This window comes from Muntiacus reevesi, chromosome 2 (assembly GCF_963930625.1).
Source record: "Muntiacus reevesi chromosome 2, mMunRee1.1, whole genome shotgun sequence".
Taxonomy (NCBI): domain Eukaryota; kingdom Metazoa; phylum Chordata; class Mammalia; order Artiodactyla; family Cervidae; genus Muntiacus; species Muntiacus reevesi.
In genome coordinates, this window is record NC_089250.1 from 143,309,289 (window position 1) to 143,332,827 (window position 23,539).

At 41.8% G+C, this 23,539-nt stretch overlaps 2 protein-coding genes across 5 annotated transcripts in view; one reads left to right on the plus strand and one right to left on the minus strand.

The window, feature by feature from the left end:
• Window positions 1–1,865: 1,865 nt before the first annotated feature.
• On the minus strand, window positions 1,866–21,138 carry COX15 (cytochrome c oxidase assembly homolog COX15). 2 transcript variants are annotated; one of them, XM_065923078.1, is made up of 9 exons: window positions 20,974–21,138; window positions 19,613–19,803; window positions 17,047–17,169; window positions 16,578–16,764; window positions 11,216–11,383; window positions 9,089–9,170; window positions 7,193–7,347; window positions 5,456–5,569; window positions 1,866–4,529 (listed from the first exon to the last, which is right to left on the minus strand). In XM_065923078.1, the coding sequence occupies exons 1-9, from the start codon at window positions 21,061–21,063 to the stop codon at window positions 4,398–4,400; spliced, it is 1,242 nt and encodes a 413-aa protein (XP_065779150.1). In that variant the 5' UTR covers window positions 21,064–21,138; the 3' UTR covers window positions 1,866–4,397. The 2 variants fall into 2 exon arrangements, with proteins under 2 accessions (XP_065779150.1, XP_065779151.1); XM_065923079.1 differs by lacking the exon at window positions 19,613–19,803 and having other exon boundaries at window positions 20,974–21,099.
• A 103-nt stretch (window positions 21,139–21,241) lies between these two features.
• Window positions 21,242–23,539, plus strand: part of CUTC (cutC copper transporter) — a 30,934-nt gene continuing 28,636 nt past the window's right edge. For 2 of the 3 annotated variants that reach the window (XM_065923080.1, XM_065923082.1), the window contains exon 1: window positions 21,242–21,426. In XM_065923080.1, coding sequence (XP_065779152.1) covers window positions 21,366–21,426 — 61 coding nt within the window. In that variant the 5' untranslated portion in view covers window positions 21,242–21,365. Of the gene's footprint in view, window positions 21,427–23,075; window positions 23,179–23,539 lie in introns of those variants that run through there. The other variant, XM_065923081.1, reaches the window with a different exon arrangement.

Here is a 23,539-nt window from a genome sequence, read left to right on the forward strand (position 1 = left end):
GTTGTATTTATGGGGCAGTTCCTAGACTCCCTTACCCAGTGTGCCATTTCTTTTTGCTGTTTTTAAACTTCTTTCAAACCAATTCAGAACTAGTATCTAATTTTCCTTTTTGCTGCGGTATGCAATGAAACTTCAATTGGAATTAAGAATTAAGGTAAAAGTAGTAGCAGATGTTTCAAATTCTCCCAAACTAGTCTCAGGTTATGCTCATTTCATAGTCCTGCACTAGGGCCATATGGTTGGTCAAACTTGCAAGGATTTGTTGGTATTACAAAAAATATTTGTTAAAAAGACTTAAAAAAAATCCGCATAGACTTCTTATATTAGTACATTAGTATATATTACTAATGTAATACTAGTATATGTATACTAATATATTAGTTTCCTTTCCCCTCTGATGTTTCACTATTTTTCAGTACCATTATTAGAGGGACAGAGGAGGAATACATTTGTTGACTTTCTCTGGAAATCTGAGCAATAGTATCATTTTATTTGGAAAACTGAACCATTACCCATAGTACAAGGGCTTTCTACTTTTAAAATGTATTCAATTGTTGCTTCCCATTTTTATGAAGACCAAAGTTGAAAAAATTTGAGAATCCCAGGATGAGTATAGCCATGCATGCATGATGACTTCAGGCAAGCTGAGGCTCTCCTTTTTATGTAGCGCAGCCACTCATAGGTCTTCTGGCAGCTGATCACTCCTCTCCACTTCTCCAGGTAAGGCAGCCCTGTGATCCTTCCTGCAGAGCACCTGCCAGTTGAGCCTGTTAGAACTGCTGGTGGTGAAGGCTCTGCCCCCTAATTAGCTTCCTAAGTCTTTCTCTGCAAGCAAGAATCACAACCACTTTGATTTCTGGAATCTGTTGTTGTGTTTGAAATTTTTATTCTACAATCCCCCTTTAGCTGAAGCCTTCAAGTATACATCTTGTCTCCTCCAAGATTTCCGCCTTGAGCATGGGATCCTGCAGTGCTGAAAGGCATCTTTTTATTACGACCCTCAATGAAAAACTCCCTTCTTGCTTTCAAAAACCAAAGGCTGCCTGCATGGCATTATTTTGGGTGGGTGGGGGGTTGCTAAGTTTGTATGTTTTTCTAACACATCATTAAATAATAGTTTTGCTGAACAGTTATTGAAATTCTGATACTGTTAAGTCAGTGTTGAACAAAATACACAATGCATATTAGAGAGGGGATGCACTGTCCCTTATGCAGGGACATGGGTATATATGTTCCATATACCAGTATACAACCACCATCATGCCAGGACCGTAAGAATTGCTGCAGATAAACTGGTTATCCTACTACTGTGATCATCAGTGTTGGTCTTTGCAGCCAGCATCACTTTGTTGTTGTAAGTTGTTGTACTCTCTTGCAAACCTCATGGCCTGTAGCCTGCCAGACTCCTCTGTCCATGGGATTTCCCAGGCAAGAATACTGGAGTGAGTTAACATTTCCTTCTCCGGGGGGTCTTCCTGACCCAGGGATTGAACTCAAGTCTCCAGTGTTGGCAGGCAGATTCTTTACCACTGAGCCACCAGGGAAGCCCAGCATCATTTTAAGCAGTGGCTAATAATGACCCTTGCCACAATGGACAGCATTTGTCAACGTAAGTTAAAGACAAAAGAGATATTCTGCATTAATTAAGAAAGCCAGGTATTTTAATTTCCTTTGGTATTTTAAAACCAACTGACAGGATTGTTGGCTTTTGAAAATATTAAGGGAAATTCATTTCATCTTCTGGGCATGATGACTTAATTTGAAAGCAGTGTCTGTGACATCAGTCTGTATCATTCGTTTTCCATTTATTCATACAGTATTTGGTGGTATGCGTCTGGTGCTAGGAATAATGCGGGACATCAGTCTGTAATCATCCATTTTCCATTTATTCATACAATATTTGATGATATGTGTCTGGTGCTGGGAATAATGCAAACAAAATAATTCAGATAATATCCACTCACCAGGAGCTCAGAGATGGGCATTAATAAAGTTATATTACTAAATGCAATCAGATCTGTTTTTCCAAACTTAACTCATCTTTAATAAAAGGGAAAAAAATGAAGTAAAACATCTGCAACTTGAAATTATTTAATTCATTTGGAGTTTTTTTGTTTTTTGGGGTTTTTTTTTTTGAGGGAACAGCAGCAGCATTAGCATATGGTTCTTTGAGTTGGGTCAGACTGCCCTCTGCAGACTCAATTATTAACTAAGAACAACCTAAATTTGGGGATCAGGAGATGATAGTTTGGGAACCTGCCCAGTGGCTGCAGCTCTCTCTCTTTAGAGAATTCTACCCAGAAGAGGCGATACCCCGCTGGCACACTTAAGCAGCATCAGCACAGTGGACTAAATGAGATAGGGTGAGGTGGGAATTTGGAGGGAACGGGGATAAGGTGGTCAGAACTTTCTAAGGTAAGTAAGCTACTAGGGCTACTAGTGGTTCCCGAACTTGTCAGCACATCAGAATCACCCATGGAATTTGCTAATTATGGCTTTCAGAGATCGTGATTTAACTGATCATGGCTATGGCTGGGGTCAGGATTCTGAAAGATTCTAATGTGGAGAAGCTGGGAACCACTGCTGGCAACAGCAAAAGCTGTTTCCTGGCCAGGATTTTTATTAACAAAATCAAAGACAAACTGCTACTTCTATTTTGCTAAGAACCACTTGAGGATGATACACTGTTGGTCACACTGAAACCCAGAGGATACTGGAGTTGAAAGGGAACTGTGATCATTAGTCCAGCAGCTGTACAGGGGCATGTCTTAACGTCATTTATGGCTCCCAGATCTGTTTAGCCTACATAATGTTCTAAAAAACTTGAGACCACTCACATAAAAATCTGGATGTTTGGTTTGTCTGAAAAGTCGGATCTCACAGCTGGACCTACAGAGCAGCAACAGGTTGGCACTCAGCAGAGGTTTAACCACTTGACGGGCACCTGCTCTCTGGTTCACCTGTCTGCACCAGCCTGCCCTAGCAAGCATCTGATTTGGTCCAGGTGGCTCCTACCTTCTACAAAACTAAAAAAAACTAACTTTCTACAACTTTTACCCACTGTTTCCAGCTCTGCAGCACAAAGGAAGCTCATTCCTTCTGTAAGAAGGGGCTTCAACTTGTCAAGGGCAGGATTCTTGCTGTCTCTCTTAAGTGTTCTCCTCCAGCTGAATACTCCTAGTTCTTTCAAGTATTCCCAGTATGAAACAGGTTCTGGACTCCTTGCTATCCTGGTTCCTGCCTCTTGATACATACATGCTGCTGAGTATCCTCCTTAAAACATGCAGTACCCAGAATGAAATGCAGCACTTGCAGTGTGGTGTTCTGACTATGGCTGTGACACTTCTATTCATAGAATCTTTAAACACCACTAGTTTTTATCAGTGTCATCACATGGTTGGTTCATACTGAGCCTGTGTCCAACTGAAGTCCCTAAGTCTTTTTTTATATGAAGATGATAAGAAGCTAATTTTCTCTATCCCAAACTTACATAACCTATTTAAATGAAGATGTTACATTTATGACTGGTTTAATTTCATCTTGATGATGTCATGGAACTGTTTTGTGATTGTCATCTATTGCATCAGCAATGTTGGGTTGCTCCATCCTCAAATATGGTCTTTGTGATGCCTTCATCCAAAGTGCTGATTTTAAAATGTTGAATAAGACAGAGCCCTGTGAAATATCAACAGAGGCCAAAATCACACCAACTCATTAGTCAATAATTTGTTTAAATAACCAAAGAGATGTCCATGTACTACACCATCAAGACTGTATTTTTCTTATTCATGAGGCTCTTAGGAAACCCTTTCAGGAACTGATTTATACTCTTCTCCATTCATCTCATGTAGTGATGTAACAGCCCTATCACAGGAGGGACTAGGTTAAGTGCCTTCCCCCATTTTGAAAATCAAGACACTAGAAGAACACAGCTGTTTCTTGCTGAAGGCTATCTGGCTACTTTAGGGTATGCCAATCCATCCATTTGAATCTCTACCTGACGGAAGTACAGTTGAGATCATAAGAATTTCTACTCAGGCAGAATCCAGGACTCAGGAGGTCAAGGAAACAGAGATTATGCATGTAGAACCAACAGCCTGTCAACATTTAAGAAAACTGACACAGAGCCTGTTAAGAAGCAAATGACAGACAATTCTTTCTCTACATTAAATCTGATTTTCAACAGATTTAAAAAGGAACCTTAAGCATAACCACACTTAATGACTTGCTTGATCCAGTGATTGTCCCAAAAACAGGCAAAGAATTTAAATAACTTGACCAACTTGGAAACCACGTGGTATGCCAAGGTCCTCCTCTCAGAAAAGCTCAAATTCTTGTGCTCTCTGATGACCTCTCAAAAGCACAGTTTCAGTCCTAGGAAGCAGATCCTCTGAGAATTATTTCGGGACTCTTCGGAGTTCATTCATGAGCCAAAGGGCAGCGCTGAGCAGAGCCAGGGAGCCCGACTGGTGAGCGGCAGCCAAAGGAGTTGGGACGTACATCAGCAGAGTACTGATGCCCAAGCCCACCTGCCACAGAGAAGAGCAAGCAGTGAGCCAAGCAGGAGACACGCATTCAGAACCGAAATGACTGGCATGGATAACCAGACACACGAACCCGCCACACTTTTCCATCAGAACTTTAAAAAGCATATCTTAAAATTTCACAAGGAAACAGACTTACAACCAAAGAAATTCAGATTAGATAAAACTAAAATTCCTCCTAATTATCCTTCATCTAGCCCTGTTCTCTTCCCCAAAGGTAGCCACTATTACCAGTTTCTCACACTTGTATTTTTATATACATGTTTTAAGAAAGACATGACAGCTTTTAAAAAATATATTGTTCTGTCATTTGCTTTTTTTTTCAAGTAACAATGTATGCCTTGAGATATTAAACTGCTGTACAGTATTCCACAGGATGGCTGTATCATAGATGTTTTTTTAGGGTGTTTCCAATTTTTCACTTATCACAGTAATTCCATAATGAATTTCCTGGGAACAGTTCTTTGTGCATTAGAGTAGCTCCAGAGCAGGCAAAAAGCCAATGTGTTTGATCAAAGGACTAAACATTTTAACACTTCAAAAAATATTGCCAAATGCCCTCAGAAAAATAGCTATAACAAATCATGCTCTCACCAAGAATATACAAATGTATATTTTCCTATACCCATGCCAATACCTGATTTTCTTTTCATTTTTTTTCCAATCTGACAGGGACAAAATGGCACACATTGCATTAATTTGTTCCTCTCTGATCATGAGTGAGGCTAAAGAGTTTTTCATATTTACTGGTCATTCATCATTTCTCTTGTGAAAATTGTCTTAATATCCTTTACTTATTTTCTGGTTGTTAATCTTTTAGTCTATTATAAATATTTTCTCCTAGGCCTGTCACCTTTTTTTTAAAATTTTGTTTCAAGGACACCTTCAGAATCAAAAGAAGTGTCTTATACCTGTGTATATGCCAAAGCTAGCAGAGTGGTGGCTGCTATCTTGGTCCTTCGAGGAAGGGGAATTCTTCGGGAGAGGAAGTAGAGTACTGTAATGGCAGTAACTGAAGTGATGCCCTGTGGGGTAGAAAGAGTCTCATCAGGTGCCATGTCCTACCTCCTGGTTTCTGCTCACCTTACAGCTAATTCCCCCAGATCCACTGAGTAACTACTGAACACTTACCCCTCCCAGGCAGAGAACCACCTGATGACTCCTTAAGCTCTTCCCTGCTCCTCTTCTGCCCGCCACTTCAGTGCAATGGAGGTGTGGCTACACTTAAAGTTACTGCACTTTATACACACTGACTGTCAGTAATCTTACCCACCTTCCAATGTGAGTGTCTGCCTGGTGTGGCCCTCAGGTTTTAAATTACTCTTTGCATCAATTCAGTTCAGCTCAGTCGTGTCCGACTCTGCGACCCCATGAACCGCAGCACGCCAGGCCTCCCTGTCCATCACCACCTCCAGGAGTTTACCCAAACTCATGTCCATTGAGTCGGTGATGCCATCCAACCATCTCACCCTCTTATTTATCCCTAATTTTATCTCTATTTCAATCCTGTATTTTTAAAACAAGGCTGACCCCAGCACATGAGAGTTACTGTTTTCCTGGGCTGTGAGTAGAGGAGGTGGTGGTGCTTCCAGCTAGTGTTAAAAAGATCTAAAGTCTCCTTGTCATTTCCACTTCTTTAGAAAGACAGTCTGGAGCTGGCAGTAGGGTTTCTGACCCCACCTTCCATGATATCAAGGAAAATGTTTTCTATCATTTTCTATACCAATTTCACATCTTTTTCTCTTCATAGCTGTCGGTTTCAACCAGACTTTACTTATTCCAAAATGCTGTGCGGCAGTGGGGACTGAGGCCGCACAAGGTAACTTGCCCTAGCCGCAGCGTTCCCTCTGGGTATGAGGCCCCTGGGCCCCTCTCTCTGCGTGCACTACTGTCATCTCACGCTCAACATACCTCAGTCTGATGACATCCTCTGTCCCTAGCTCAACACTCATTTTAATAGTCCCATTCCTGTTGGTGTGTTTTAAACTGCCACACAGAAACTCTAAGATTGCCTTTGATCTTTCTTCACTTTTGTTCCTGCAGCCAGTCTTCTACTCAAAACAACTTCTTTCAGATCCATCTTCTCAAGTCTGGGTCCTACCATGAAACCCTGAACCCTATCACTCTCACAGCATTACTACAATAGCACCACTGCTTCTCCCAGGTCTCCTTGCCACTAACCTTTCCCTGAGCTCCGATGTATCATGCTCAGGCCACCAAGCAATCTTAACTCAACTCATAGTAGGTCCTTAATAAATATTAACTTAAATAAGATGAGGAGTATTTATGATGCTCTTAGCTCCTTGGAGTCTTGGTTCAGCCTGATGGCTATGTGTTCAGCAACCACTGTCTTTACACTCTTTTCTCTACTTGGCCTCATTTCTGCTAAAATGACTCTTCTCTGCATGTATAGGATTGAGAAGAATTAACTTTAAAAAGCTGGCAGTATCCTGCAAGTCATAATTTGGCTAGCGGTATGTGGATAATTAAGACAAAAACATCACATCAGAAAACTGGTACTAAATTTCTTCTAAAAAGAATTCTAGTACCCACTCTACCATCTCAATGTTGCTAGCAGTGCTTCAGACACCCAGAGCCTGTGAGAGGCTCCTTGTGTGTAGTAGCCAGTAACCCCCAGCCAGACTTACCAGAACCCGGTGATCAAACTGCACCATGGTGGGATTCTCGAAAACATTCCTCAGGAGAGGGGAGAAGCTAAAGAGATCCTCTGGGATCCAAGATTCTCCCATCTTGGGGAAGGAGTTGTAAACAAGTCCAGCATCCAGCCCTGCTACAAAAGCCCCTGGGTTCCAAAGGAAATAATATTTATTAAAATGAGAGAAAGAAGAGATCAAATACTAGTTCTGACATGAAAGTGAAAGTTCCCTTTGTGACCCAATGGACTGTAGCCCGCCAGGCTCCTCTGTCCAGGGAATTCTCCAGGCAAGAATACTGGATTGGGTAACCATTCCCTTCTCCACGGGATCTTCCTAACCTAGGGATTGAACCTGGGTTTCAATCTGGACTGTAGGCAGGTTTTTTACCCTCTGAGCCACCAGGAAGTTCTGACATAGAAAATGTTTATTATTTCAGAGTTAGACAAAAGGAATAGTCAGAGAATAGAAAGATCTACAGCAGGGGTTCTCAAATCCTGCTGGATTCACCATGGAAACTTAAAAAAAAAACCTTGCATCCTCACCTACTTCCACCCCAAGATTCGAGCATGCCTCCCCTAGAGGGCTGGATGAGAAGCTCTAGAGAGAGGCATATTAGTTTGGAAAAGTTCCTTTGCTGACTGTGATATGAGTTCTCCTTACTGCCTCGCCTCCCCACCGCCAACTGATCTATTCTGAAACTAGTTAATTTACTCTTTCACGTCCTCAAGTTTCCACTTAAATGTTACTTTATCAAAGAGATCTCTCCAATAATCCTGTATAAAATAGCACTCCCCAACCCCACGTCTATCCCCTTATCTTGCTTTATTTTCTTTGCAGCACTCAACATCATCTGGCATGTTATGGGTTTTATTGTTTTTTTTAATCTGTCTTCCCCAAGTGCTCAAAAAAATCTTATAAACTAAACCCTGGATAAACACACAAAGAAGGTATCCATGAATTTAATGGATGACTGATCCATTATTTATGATCACAGAAGATTCAGGTATGTTAAATCATATTCCTTATTTTTCTAAATTGCATTTATAAAGTCAAAATACATGTTCTTCCATCAAAAAAAGTGGGGGGGAGATTTGGGTGGGATCACTGGTTTGATGGTTTTATTTAAAGCTGTGCTGTCCAATCAAACTTTCTGCAATGATGGAAATGTTCTATATCTGTCATCCATCCAGTACAACAGCTGCAAGCCACCCACTGTGGTTACTGAGCACTTGAAATGTGGCTACTGTGACTGAGACTAAATTTTATTTGCTTTTAATTAACTTAAGCTTAAATAGTCACATGAAGCTAGTGATTATTGTACAGGGCAGTTCTAGAGTAAGAAAGGTAGAGCTGTGATTTAAAGAATGAGAGAAATCTGTTTTAGTCTCTTTGCCCCCAATAAACTCCCCACCTAAAGGCCATCTTTGAGGGCAGGCTTTTGTCTGACCTATCTTGTATAATGTAATAACAATAATGTTTATATTGATAACAACAGCTAACACTTATATAGCCTTTGCTACTTGTGAGGTGCTAAATACTTCACATATATTACTTAAACTATTATCATCTTCCCCATTTTATAGATGAGGTCACTGAGGCCCAGACAGGTTACACAGCTTGTCCAAGGTCATACAGTTTATAGATGTTAAAGCCAGGATTTGAACCTAGACAGTTTGGATCCAAGTAGATGTTCAATATTTTTGTTCAACTAACTGAAAAGCAGGATTTGGGGAAGGAAGGAATAGGAAACAAGAGGGTGAAGATGGTGGATATGAGACAGGCAGGTGTGAGAAGGAGGTATAAAGATGCAGGAGGAAAGCATTAGGCAAGAGATCCCACCTGAAGAGTAAAAAGAAGTTAGGCCACCGTTGATAACAAGAATCCTACCTGAGAGAGCTGTAAGGAACACCAGGCCTGCAGTTCCATGAGCAAATCGTCTCAACCTCAGGAGTTGACAGGTTTCAGGCAACTAAATAAGAAAATTGCCAGATACACTGACTGCAGGAATTAGGAAAGGCAGCAAGATCTTCAAGGACAAACTCCAGAGACAATCTGAGGCCAGATCTTCTCTGACTCCTAGACTAGGTTAAACACTCCTAGAAGACATTCTACTTTATCTAAATTTTATTAAATGTATACATTTACTATTTGTCTTCCCTGCTACCTTGTACATTTTGTGAAGATAGGAACTGCCATTTCACTTGCTTACTATAGTAATCCTAGCCCAGTAGATGGCATATAGGTATTCAATATACATCTGTTCAGGAATGGAATGATCTGCATTGTTCAGGGAAAACCATTTCACCATAGTTAAAATGATGTGACTTAAGGTAAAGAACTGGATTTTCAAGTCATGTGTAATATTTACTGTTTAGCAAATATAATCACAATCAACACTGTAGAGAGAGTAGAGTAGAGTAGAGATTCTTGCATTTAGTGTTTTGGGTAAATTGTTTTTATTTTACTGTAGCCAGCTTGTGATAATAAGCAGCAAATCAACAAATATTTAGTAAGAACTTTATACAGGCAAAATAAGCACACATGCAAGCATAAAGGAAAGATACAAAGGAAAGCCAGCATGCTGCCCTCAAATGATTTACAATCTAGTATGTGAGGAGTTAGGTATCATTACTAAGATTTCATAGGACAGTGTATCAGCACTAGCCATTAGAATTTTCTGTGATGATAGAAAAGTTCTATTATCTGTGCTGCCCAATATGTGGCTATGGAGGATCTAAAAAGAGCTTAGAGCAAGTGAAAATTTTTTTAAAAGTTAATTTTATTTAAAGTTTAAGTAGATAACAAGTTTGTTTATGCAAAGTTATTTTTACTTATTTTAATTAGAATTTAAATAGCAATAGTGGCTAGGAGCTATTGTGCTGGACAGCACAGTTCTATATGGTTGACTATCATCTCAAATCCTTTCTGTAATTAGTGGAATATAAATAAACAAAAAGAGAAAAACAATTAATAATTAAAAAGTCACTGGTAACCTTTAAGAGTACCACTCAGTTAGGAGAACTTAGGAGACTGTACTAAGTACTGAACACTTGACATGTGCAAGTGTAGGGGTGAATGTGTAGACAGATATGGATGGGGTGGATGGGGAGGCCAGATGACAAGAAGTGGAAAAAAAGAATGAGTTGTTAGGATGTACAGCTATAGATGTAGGTTAGTCTTAGAAGTCTGGCTTTGAGAGTAAGAAGAATAGGAACTAGTCAGATGTGAATTACCTACTATACCAATGTTTCAATCCCATCTGGCTTCCCTGTGGGATGAATGCCAAGTCAACCACTCCTGTTCTTACTGGGATCCAGATCACTGGCTCCGGGTACCTACTAAATGATTCTACTTAAAAGTCCTACTATCAACCTAAACCTCACTACATGAACAGGTTATTCAGGCCAACCATGACTTTGACACCTAAAATAATATGCATTTAAAAATGTATTTCCTTTTAATCAGCATACAGAGAAAATACTTCTAGGCAAGATCACTATGGTTTACTATATTGTCAGATCTGCTGAATGGTAGGGTCCCCATGGAAAGAGCAAACAACTTAACATGGCTTTTGTACATCACTAAGGTCCACAAGCAACTCTCATTCTGGCCTTCCTCACCTCTCCACCCATCATCCTGCCAGGAATCAGAAGTCAAGTGGTCGAGGTGTCTCTTGTTGCTGGTATTCATTCCTTCTTTTACTAAAACTCATGTTTTTCATCTTTTTCTTGATAGGCAATGCTGACAAAATATCTGGCTCCTATACTAATTCTCCTTTGAATAAGCCACTCCTGCCTAAAAGCATAAGTGCAGGTTTTAGTTTGCATCCTGAACCGATCCAGAGTCTCAGAATTCATTGTTTCTCTAAACTTTGGTTATATCCAGCTTCTAGTAAACTGATTGATGTTGCTAAGGGAATGTATGCATTTTGACATGGAACTTCCCATTAGGAGCAGAATTTCCATGTCTCTGACCCTGTCCACATGTGTGGTAAACAATACAGCCTGACTTTACCTTGTGCTGAGGAAGCAGCAGGGAGAGTGAGGTCCATAAGCTGGCACAGTAGAGCACAAGGGCTGATCCCAGGTGGGCAGCCAGGCGGTACTGACTGACTCGAGGGATGTCATGGGAATCTGGTTTTTCTTCTAATCCACTTTTCACCATATACCATCCCAAAAGGCCCTATAATCACAAAGAAAAAGGGCAAACAAGACAAGGTTGAAGCTGTCTATTCAACTTGACTCTCTGAGAAAGTGAGTATCCTATCTGACCCCTCCTTTCCATACGCTCCCACATCCCCAGGAACCAAGGAATTGAGACCTACCCAATTTCCACATACAGCACCATAAATACTTAACCACTGTTTAGAATTAATGTTTTATTGAAGTAGAAGCCTATAGTCAAAGCTATGGTTTTTCCAGTAGTCACATATGGATGTGAGAGTTGGACCATAAAGAAGCTGAGAGCCAAAGAATTGATGCTTTTGAACTGTGGTGTTGGAGAAGACTCTTCAGAGTCCCTTGGACTCAAGAAGATCAAACCAGTCAATCCTAAAGGAAATCAGCCCTGAATATGCATTGGAAGAAGGACTGATGCTGAAGCTGAAGCTCCAATACTTTGGCCACCTGATGTGAAGAATTCATTGGAAAAGACCCTGATGCTGGGAAAGATTGAAGGTAGGAAGAGAAGGGATGACGTAAGATGAGATGGTTGGATGGCATCACCAACTCAGTGGACACAATTTGAGCAAGTTCTGGGAGTTGGTGATGGACAGGAAAGCTTGGTGTGCTGCAGTCTATGGGGTCGCAAAGAGTCAGACACAACTGAGTGACTGAATTTAATTGAATTGAAGTAGAGCCAAATATGATGGCTACTCCATTTCTTCTAAGGGATTCTTGCCCACAGTAGTAGATATAATGGTCAGCTGAGTTATATTCACCCATTCCAGTCCATTTTAGTTCGCTGATGTCCAAAAAGACGATGTTCACTCATAGTCAACAAAACAGTCCGAAATGCAGTACTTGGATGCAATCTCAAAAATGACAGAATGATCTCTGTTCCTTTCCAAGACAAACCATTTAATATCACAGTAATCCAAGTTGATGCCCTGACCAGTAATGCTGAAGAAGCTGAAGCTGAAAGGTTCTATGAAGACCTACAAGACCTTCTAGAACTAACACCCCAAAAAGATGTCCTTTTCATTACAGGGGACTAGAATGCAAAAGTAGAAGAAACACCTGGAGTAACGGGCAAATTTGGCCCTGGAGTACAGAACAAAGTAGGGCAAAGGCTAATAGAGTTTTGCCAAGAGAACACACTGGTCGTAGCAAACACCCTCTTCCAACAACACAAGAGAAGACTCTACACATGGATATCACCTGATGGTCAATACCGCAATCAGATTGACTGTATTCTTTGCAGCCAAAGATGGAGAAGCTCTATACAGTCAGCAAAAACAAGTCGGGGACCTGACTGTGGCTCAGATCACGATCTCCTTATTGCCAAATTCAGACTTAAAATGAAGAAAGGAGGGAAAACCACTAGACCATTCAGGTATGACCTAAATCAAATCCCTTACGATTATACAGTGGAAGTGACAAATAGATTCAAGGGATTAGATCTGATAGACAGAGTGCCTGAAGAACTGTGGATAGAGGTTCATGACACTGTACAGGAGGCAGGGATCAAGACCATCCCCAAGAAAAAGAAATGCAAAAAGGTAAAATGGTTGTCTGAGGAGGCCTTACAAATAGCTGTGAAAAGAAGAGAAAGTCAAAGTGAAGTCACTCAGTCGTGTCCAACTCTTTGTGACCCCATGCACTGTAGCCTACCAGGATCCTCAGTCCATGGGATTTTCCAGGCAAGAATACTGGAGTGGGTTGCCATTTCCTTCTCCAGGGGATGTTCCTGACCCAGGGATCAAACCCAGGTCTCCCACATTGTAGGCAGACGCTTTACCATCTGAAGCCCAAAAAGAAGTGGAAGGCAAAGGAGAAAAGGAAAGATACACCCATCTGAATGCAGAGTTCCAAAGAATAGCAAGGAGAGATAAGAAAGCGTTCCTCAGTGATCAATGCAAAGAAATAGAGGAAAACAATAGAATGGGAAAGACTAGAGATCTCTTCAAGAAAATCAGAGATACCAAGGGAACATTTCATGCAAAGATGGGCACAATAAAGGACAGAAATGGTATGAACCTAACAGAAGCAGAAGATATTAAAAAGAGGTGGCAAGAATACACAGAAAAGCTACACAAAAAAGATTTTCATGACCCAGATAATCACGATGGTGTGATCACTCACCTAGAGTCAGACATACTGGAGTGCGAAGTCAAGTGGGCCTTAGGAAGAATCACTACGAAGAAAGCTAGTGGAGGTGATGGAATTCAGTTGAGCTATTTCAAATCCTAAAAGATGATGCTGTGAAAGTGCCACACTCATTGTGCCAGCAAATTTGGAAAACTCAGCAGTGGCCACAGGACTGGAAAAAGTCAGTTTTCATTCCAATCCCAAAGAATGCTCAAACTACCGCACAATTGCACTCATCTCACATGCTAGTAATGCTCAATATTCTCCAAACCAGGCTGCAACAGTACGTGAACCATGAACTTCCAGATGTTCAAGCTGGATTTAGAAAAGGTAGAGGAACCAGAGATCAAATTGCCAACATCTGGTGGATCATCGAAAAAGCAAGAGAGTTCCAGAAAAACATCTACTTCTGCTTTATTGACTATGCCAGAGCCTTTGACTGTGTGGATCACAACAAACTGTGGAAGATTCTGAAAGAGATGTGAATACCAGACCACCTGACCTGCCTCCTGAAAAAATCTGTGTGCAGGTCAGGAAGCAACAGTTAGAACTGGACGTGGAACAGACTGGTTCCAAATTGGGAAAGGAGTATGCCAAGGCTGTATATTGTCACCCTGCTTATTTAACTTATATGCAGAGTACATCATGAGAAACACTGGGCTGGATGAAGCACAAGCTGGAATCAAGATTGCCAGGAGAAATATTAATAACCTCAGATATGCAGATGACATCACCCTTATGGCATTAATGAAGAAGAACTAAAGAGCCTCTTGATGAAAGTGAAAGAGGAGAGTGAAAAAGTTGGCTTAAAACTCAACATTCAGAAAACTAAAATCATGGCATCTGGTCCCATCACTTCATGGCAAATAGATGGGGAAACAGTGGAAACAGTGACAGACTTTACTTTATCAGGCTCCAAAATCACTGCAGATGGTGACTGCAGCCATGAAATTAAGACGCTTGCTCCTTGGAAGAAAAGTTATGACCAACCTAGACAGCATATTAAAAAGCAGAGATACTACTTTGCCAACAAAGGTCCGTCTAGTCAAAGCTATGGTTTTTCCAGTAGCCATGTATGGATGTGAGATTTGGACTGTAAAGAAAGATGAGCACCAAAAAATTGATGCTTTTGAACTGTGGTGTTGGAGAAGACTCTTGAGAGTTCCTTGGACTGCAAGGAGATCCAAGCAGTCCGTCCTAAAGGAAATCAGTCCTGAATATTCATTGGAAGGACTGATGCTGAAGCTGAAACTCCAATACTTTGCCTACCTGATGTAAAGAATTGACTCATCTGATAAGACCCTGATGCTGGGAAAGACTGAGGCAGGAGGAAAAGGGAACGACAGAGGATGAGAAGGTTGGGTGGCATCACTGACTCGATGGACATGAGTTTGAGTAAACTCCAGGAGCTGGTGATGGACAGGGAGGCCTGGCATGCTGCATGCAGTCCATGGGGTCACAAAGAGTCGGACATGACTGAGTGACTGAACTGAACTGAAAAGCCAAATATAGAAAATTACACAAAGGTGTATTTCGGACAAAACCTTTTGGACAAATTCTTGATATAATTTAACATTATGTAAACCAGTAAAATATGAAAGTAAAAAGACAGATGATTTGATAAAAGCTAGACTGAAACCTTTGGAGAAGTTTGACAAAGATAACTGCTTAAAAACAATTACTCTCATATTAGGTGGGAAGAGACAATTATCAAAGTTTGTGGGAGGCCAATTCATAAAAATCTGTAAAGTTTTTCAGGCAAATTGGTTTGCCAGTGTCTAAATTTCTACTCCTTTTTTAAAAAAATTATAATGAAAGTACATGCTTAAGTGTAAAAGTTTAAGGTATGTATTACTATTCTACAATTCCCTGTTTAACTGACTTTTCATTTAACAAAACTGTCAGTTCTAGTCATATTAGATAAGGTACAGCCCTTTCACGCCAACCCTCCCCAGCTAACAGAATCATGTTAACATAAATATATGTTCCTCCAGGTCTTTTTGGCTATTTCTGTCCCCCTTCACTATTACCCTAGATGTTCTAATTACCTTGATTTCATCTGCAGAGGACGCTGGAAGATGAGCGCGCTCACAGTGTGATCTGCCAGCCCCCACTTTCTTCCTCCAAAACCCTATCTGCCATCTTCAAATTTTTGCCTCCCTGAAAGTCTGACTTAAGTGGCTTTTTTAAATTTTAAAACAACCTTTTACTTTGTTTCACCAACTATCTCTAGTTTCTATTAGATTTTTATTAATGTCTAACTCTTTATTATCTGTTTCTATCCCTTCTGTTTTGTCTCTTCCATCTCCCTCCTTTATTTCTAATCATGGGTTGGTATTCTTACCATTTTGATTTAAATCAACCAATTAGTTTCCTCCTCACCAAATTTTGATATTTCTTCGATGCTCTGGCACTCTCCTTTAGAGCCTGTATATCTTGACCCAAATACTCCCATGTGTCCTCTCTAACATTCCTTTACTTGGCTCTCAAGCTTCCCTAACCCCAGAACTGTAGGAATCATTCTTTCCCTTAAGAGAAGTTCAACTTACATAACTTTAATCACCATTTATACTTGAACATCTCTCAGTTACCTCTGTATTCAAAGATCCTTCATCCCACAAAATGTTTCTCTTGAAATTTCCCTATTTGTTTCTACAGCCATTCTAACATAGGGATCCCACTTCCCCATAGAGCAGGCAAGTTAGAAAAAGGGAGGAGACCAAGGACCCAGAAAGATCACCATGATGGGAAAGAAACTCTAATTCTTGTGACATAAAAACATATTTACTGAGTGCTTACTGATCCCAGACACTAAACCAAGTACTTTACATGCACGATCTTTTTTAATATTCACACAACCTACGCATTACGGTCTATTATTTTCCCCGTTTACAGGTAAGGAGAGCACAACCTACAGAGGTTGGACAACATGCCCCTATTAAGTGACAGAGCTGGGCCTTGAAGCCAGGCCTATGACACTGAAATCCGTGTTCTTACCTCCTTTGTGATACTGTTTCAAACTATGCCCTGAGAACATTTCTGCTTTCCCAAACTTGAGTAAATCTCACCTGGAAGCAAACTAAACCACAGAGGGCAAGAACACGTCCTTTCAGGCCACGGGTGAGCCAGCCCTTTTTCCAAAAGTAGGCAGCAGGCAGGATGTATGCAAGGCCTACAAGGCGACCCCACATTCGGTGTGAGTACTCCATGTACCAGATGAACTTGAATTCCGCCAGCGTCATGCCATGATTCAAGCTGGGTGAAGAGGGAAGTCAAAAATAAGAAAGATCCATCTGATTTTTATTTCCTGGTAGGATGCAGGAACATTCTTGGTTTTGAAACTTGATCAGTCTGCCATTCTCCTCATCAACCACCTCAGAATCACTTTGGAAATGAAGGTTTAGAGTAGGAAGCTCACTAAACATACCTAAATCAAATATCAAAAAAGAATAGAACCTACTGTTCTGAAATATTTTAAATAAGAAAAAGATTGAGTGGGTCTAGTAGGATGTTTACCCGATTTTCTATAATACTTACATTTTAAATTCTGGAAACTGCTGATATTTTTGGAATTCTGCTTCCCATTCCTCTTGGCTTGTGGGTGGCTTCATCTCCTTTATTAAATGCCAATCTACCATGGAGAGGCCAGACTCTGTCAGCCTTAAGGTAGGGAAGAAATTTGAGTGTGTGTGTTAAATTTCAGTGTGTATATGTCTGTGCACCACACTCCATTACTCATAAATGGTTTACAGTAGCAAGCAGATCTGAACTTGACCCCTATAAAAGTAAATATATAATTTCATTGTTTCCTCTTTTGACAACTTGCTCTTTTCTTACTGCTTAGAATTCTGTCAGAAAGAGCTGCTATCAGGTACAAATTTCTTTACTCCTTGTTCTATTTCATTAAACTCTCCTTACTTCTTTCACTAGCATTCCCTGACAGAAAAAATCAACCCTTAGACCAAAGAAATGTGCCCTAAGTTCCTAACCGATATTATTGACACAAGGGGAAGAGATTGCTACAGATATAAATCAGTTGAGGTTACTGAGTGAATTTAAAGTCAATAAAAATCAAAATCTATTGATTACAGCCTACATAACACATAAGGTAAGGGGACAGGGAATGCAGAGAGAATTTGAGGAAGACATACTTTAATAACACTAGAAAGTATTTTCACCAAAAGGGGTCAGGTAAAAAGTCACCAAAAGTAAAAAAGCTGACTTCAGGTCTGAGGCAAGACAAGCCTGGAAGATCTCACCCAGAAAGCAAGGAATCAAAGTTTGCCAGGTTCCTGTCAGAAAGACTGCAGTCAATCTGAAGAGGTTCCCACTGACTAAAGATAGGACAACTGGAGCAAATCACCACCACTGCAGTGGACTGAAACGAATCAAATATATTTAAACCTATGAGCTCATTAACACTAAAGAACTCATTTTATTGGTCACTTTTGGAAAATGCTTGGGAACCAACTTATTATTTTGAAGACTGATAAATAAAGGGAAAGGAACTATGTGTTTATCCTGCCTTTCCTAACATGTTGTACCTCAGCATAACCAAATTACTGATGAAAGTTTTTCTTTATAGGTGAGCTAATAAAATACCTATTACAATTTTGCAACTCTAATGAAGTAACAGATTTAGGCAATGATCATCAAGGGCTGTTGACATCTTTAACAGACACCAGATATTTATGAATGATCCAGTCACCTATGAAGTATTTTGCTCCCTGTCCCCAAACTGAACTTGATCAAGCAACAAGTTTTTTTCTACAGGAAATACAGGGGACAATGTTGTTGTTGCTGTTGTTGTTGTTGTTGTTGTTCAGTTGCTCAGTCATGTCTGACTCTTTGCAATCCCCTGGACTGCAGCACGCCAGGCTTCCCTGTACTTCACTATCTCCCAGAGTTTGCTCAAACTCCTGTCCATTCAGTTGATGATGCCATCCAACCATCTCATCCTCTGTTGTCCCCTTCTCCTCCTGCCTTCAATCTTTCCCAGCATCAGGGTCTTTTCCAGTAAGTCTGCTCTTTGCATCAGGTGGCCAGAGTATTACAGTTTCAGCTTCAGCATCAGTCCTTCCAATGAATATTCAGAGTTGATTTCCTTTAGGTTTGACTGGTTTGATCTCCTTGTTGTCCAAGGGACACTCAAGAGTCTTCTTCAGCACCACAGTTCGAAAGCACCGATGCTTTGGCACTCAGCCTTCATTACGGTTCAACTCTCATATCCATATATGACTACTGGAAAAACCATAGCTTTGACTATATGGGACTTTGTTGGCAAAGTGATGTTTCTGCTTTTTAATATGCTGTCTAGGTTTGTCATAGCTTTTGGAACATGTTAAATACCATAAATGCTATTAGCAAAATCCAGACTGTGAGAAACTACAAAGTACAAATGACTTGGGTTTCTTCAACAACAGCAAAAAACTGCAAAAGGGGTAGGGGAGGTGGAGGGAGCAGAATCCAAATCTATAACATCTCTCTACAGATTTAAAGAGACCCAAGAAGCATGCACGGGCTTCCCAGGTGGCACCAGTGATAAAGAACCTGCCTGCCAATACAGGAGACGTCAGAGACACAGGTTCGATCCCCGGGTTGGGAAGATCCCCTGGAGGAGGGCATGGCAACCCACTGCAGTATTCTTGCCTGGAGAATCCCATGGACAGAGGAGCCTGGTGGGCTACAGTCCATGGGGTCACAAAGCATCAGACATGACTGAAGCAACCAAGCATGAAGCACATGCACAGGAACCAACAGTGAGATGTGGAACTTATTTGTGTGTAGTTCAAACAAACTGTACAGAAATTTTTGTGACAAACCTGAACTCTGATTGTAGGGGGAAATATACACAAACAATGCACAGCTAACAGTTAAGACCTGAACCAGTCTTTATGAAGGGCTTCTATTGCATGCATGCATTAGTAAAATCCTAGACTGTTCTATGGAGGGGCAAGCCATCAGACATGTTCCTTCTATAGGCCTCAATTTCTGCATACTAAAATGTGGAGCTAGATTAGATGATTTCTAAGGTCCCTTCCCCCTCCGTCATCCTGTATGTCTACTGATGATCCAAACAGCTGACTATGAACAAATTACTCACCTTGTTACTCCACCAAGAATAACTGCTCCAGCCACTGTCCCACTGCAGACCAGGAGCCATCGGCCCACCGCCCGCTCAGCAGCCTTTGAAGGGAGGGATACTGTACCCCTTCCAGATTGCAAAGCTACATCAGAGATAGTGCTGTATTGCCCTGGCCTCAAAGGGCGCCTGATCCCACAACTGCAACCACACTAAGGATCAAGACAGACAAATTACAACTGGAGAAAGAGGAAAAGCCTTCACTCCACTGCTACTCACACAGTCTCACTGTGTCTGGTATGAAGTATCCTGGTCATATTTCCACTGCTACTGTCCAGGTAAAACGTCATCTTCTACCTGGGCTGCATCTACCCCCAACTGGTTTGCCTGCCTCCAATCCATCCCCACACTACATGAACCTTCTGTCTCTTACATTTCTCCCAGACTTAACTCTACACCTAAATATGGATTAAATAAGGATTCTTTTCTTTTTTTTTTTTTTAATATGATTTTTCTCTAACTGGGGTTCCACTTGTCCCCTGACTGACCTATCACAGATCTCAGCCTGGATGTCACCTCCTCTAGGAAGTATTCCCAAACCTCACCCCACTCCCTTTGTGTGCTGGGTCACTCTCTTAGCACACTATATCTCTCCATCACACAGTCATGTATCATTTAGTACACAAAGGTTTGTCTCTATCTCCCACTAAGCTAAGAGCTACAGGACAGCAGTGTCTGGTCAGTCTGGCTTCTACAAACTTCCTTTCATACACAGTTCCTTTACATAACAAGACCTTAATAAAGATTTGACAAATGAGTTACAAACAAATGAACTGTGACTCCCTCTAGGAAGGGGGACTTGGTATTTTATCTTGCTTCCCCGACCCAGGGACCAAACCCGAGTCTCCTGAGTCTTCTGCATTGGCAGGTATATTCTTTTAACACTGAGCCACCTGCGAAGCCCAGTTAACTAAGTAACTTTAGGCAAATTAAGCCTCAATTTACTTCTCTGTAGAATGGAGTTACAGTCCCTAACCTGACTACCCAGTAGCTTTGAGCAGAAATCAAACACATGGGTAAAAATCACTGAGCTTTTACTATGTGCTAAACTTCTGTGTATATTATTTAATACAACACTTATGAAGTGCTATTATCCCCATTTTGCAGACGAGTAAATTGAGGCACAGAAAGGTTACCCAACTTGGCTAAGAGCACACAGCTAGTAAGTGGTAGGTCCGAATCCGAACTCAGGAGGTCTAGACACAATGAAATGCCTTGTGAACTTCAAGGAGCTACAGAAACGTGATGTGTGAAGATCTATTATCTCTTGGCCCTTTCTCCCCATGCCCGCTTCCGCGACTCAGCGCGCTGCAGTGCGGTACCTGTGTTCTAGGCGCCACCCTAGGAACCAGGAGCCGGAGACACGGGCTCCCCAGCAAGGCCTTCAAGGGCGTAAAGAGTAATCGCTGCATACTACACACAGTGCCCAACGACCACCTTCAACCTCCTGGGCTCTCTGGTCCCCTTTCTCCGCCACGGACGGAAGAAGCACTTCCGGGTCACACAAACGAGCCCCTCCTCTTTGGAAGGCAGGGGCGAGCAGTAACTGCGCCTGCGCCAGTTTCTGGGCTTTCGCGGGGGCTGCTGGGGCGTGGACGTCGGGGACGCGCAGGGATGCGCGCAGCTGGGAGGACGCGCCCGTCTGGTCGCGCGCCTTGGAACCCGGACTCTTTGAGTGGAAACCGAAGACGCACGAGGGAGGAACGCGTGGAGCATGAAGAGGCAGGGGGCCTCCTCCGAGCGGAAGCGGGCGCGGATACCATCCGGGAAGGCGGGTGCGGAAGGTGGCGGGATGGGGGCTGTGGCCGACTTTGCTGCGGGGTACGGGCCGGGCCGGGGCGGGCGGGGGTTCTGGCCCGTGGATCAATCGCGATTTCCCTGAAAGTACTTTCTCCTGCTCCTCACAAACACCCCCCGTGAGGCGTAATCTGTCATTCGAGTTTAAACATGTGGAATATGAGGGGCTGTTGGCGAGAATGGCCCGGCTCTGGAGCCAGATATGTGTGTGGGTTCGAATCCCGGCGCCCCCACGTCTCGTCGTGCGACCGTGTTCAAGTTGGTTAACTTCTTTCAGCCTCGCGTTTCCGATCGCTACACGAGGATGCTGGTACCCCCTCACGCAGCGCTGGATCAGTGTCTGACCTGGAGGGACTGCTTAATAACCCATAGCTGCTGCGGCGGGGATAGGGGTTGTCCCCAAAGCCACACCGCTCCGAAATGGCAAAACTTGGCTGCCCCAAGTCAGGAGTTCTTCCTGCTGCGACGGGATCGCCTGGCTTGGCAGGTGCTAGGGAATTTGCCAGGTCCCTCCTCCGGAAACTTGGTTCCTCCAAACTAGCGGTTCTGACACTGATCGCAGGACGCCTTGACCCTCCTAAAATTATTGAGAACCTCAAAGACCTTTTATTTACATAGGTTAAATTTATTGATATTGGACATGTTAAAAATTAAAACAGGACATTTAAAAACAAAGGGTTTCCCTTGTGGCTCAGCAGGTAAAGAATCTGCCTGCAATGCGAGAGACCTAGGTTCGATCCGTTGTTTGGGAAGATCCCCTGGTGAAGGGAACGGCTACCCACTCAGGTGTTCTGGCCTGGATAAGTCCATGGGGGTCGCAGAGTCAGATAACGACTGAGTGACTTTCACTTTGTTTCTTTCACAAACAGAAGCCCTTTGCATGTTGACACGTTTTAAGGAAAAAAAATAACTGTTTTCCTAAGCAAACAAAAAATAGAATAGTACCAATGTTTTATATTTTTGCAGATCTCTTTAATGTCTGGCTTAATAGAATTCTCATTAAGAATGGACTACTTTTGCATTCAGTGTGACAGGTAGCCTCTTGAAAACTCCACTCTGCCTGTGAGAGAATGAGAGTCAAAAAGGCAACTAAAATCTTGATATTGTTACGAAAATAATTTTCACTGTACAGACTCTGAAAGTGTCTTAGAGGCCGTTAGTCCAGAGTTAACTGGACAGCTACACTGAGAACTGCTGCTCCAAACAAATCTCCTCTTTGATCCCTTCAAATGACTTCCTATTTTAAGACAACTGCCTTACTCTTTTCTTTTTGTCATATCCTTTTATGTGCATCCTTACTCTCTCCTGGCCAAGATCTTTTTTTTGGCCACAGCCTGCAGCTTATGAGATTTTAGTCTCCTAACCAGGGATCCAGCTTGGGGCCCTGGCATTGAAAGCACCGGAGTCTCAACCACTGGTGCATGCTCAGTTGCACAATGGTGTCTTACCCTTTCGACTCAGTGGGCTGTAGCCCACCAGCTTCTCTGTCCATGGGATTTCCTTTCAAGAATACTGGAGTGGGTTGCCATTTCCTATTCCAGGAGATCTTCCCTACCTGGGGATTGAACCCACATCTTCTGCATTAGCAGGCGGATTCTTTACCACTGAGCCTCCCGGGAAGCCCTTAACTACTGGACTGCCGGGGAATTCCTGCCAAGATCTTGTCTTGTGTGAAGGAAGTGGTACCCCTACAGCACTGTTCAGCTAAATGGATCTAACAGCTGATATGGGTGAGCTATCAGGAAACCCATGGAATTAATGCAGTGCTGTTGGCTAAGAGCATAGAGTGTCTCTTGGCCCTTTCAGAGTTTGAGGCTGATAGTCTTTTAAATAAATGAGGCATTTGCAGTTTGATGTTAGGGAATGATAGATTTTTGTTTTTCAGATTTAAAGTTGATTTTAAAAAACTATAAAAGCAACATTAGGTAGAAAAAAATCAAGCAGTATAGAAAAGTAAAAAGAAGAAAGTAAAAGTAATTTTAAATACCACCACCTGGAAGTAACAATTACCAGGATATGCTGAACATTCCTCTAGATATTACTGCATGAAGTATGCATGCATTATTATTAATTTTTTTTAAAAAAAGTGTG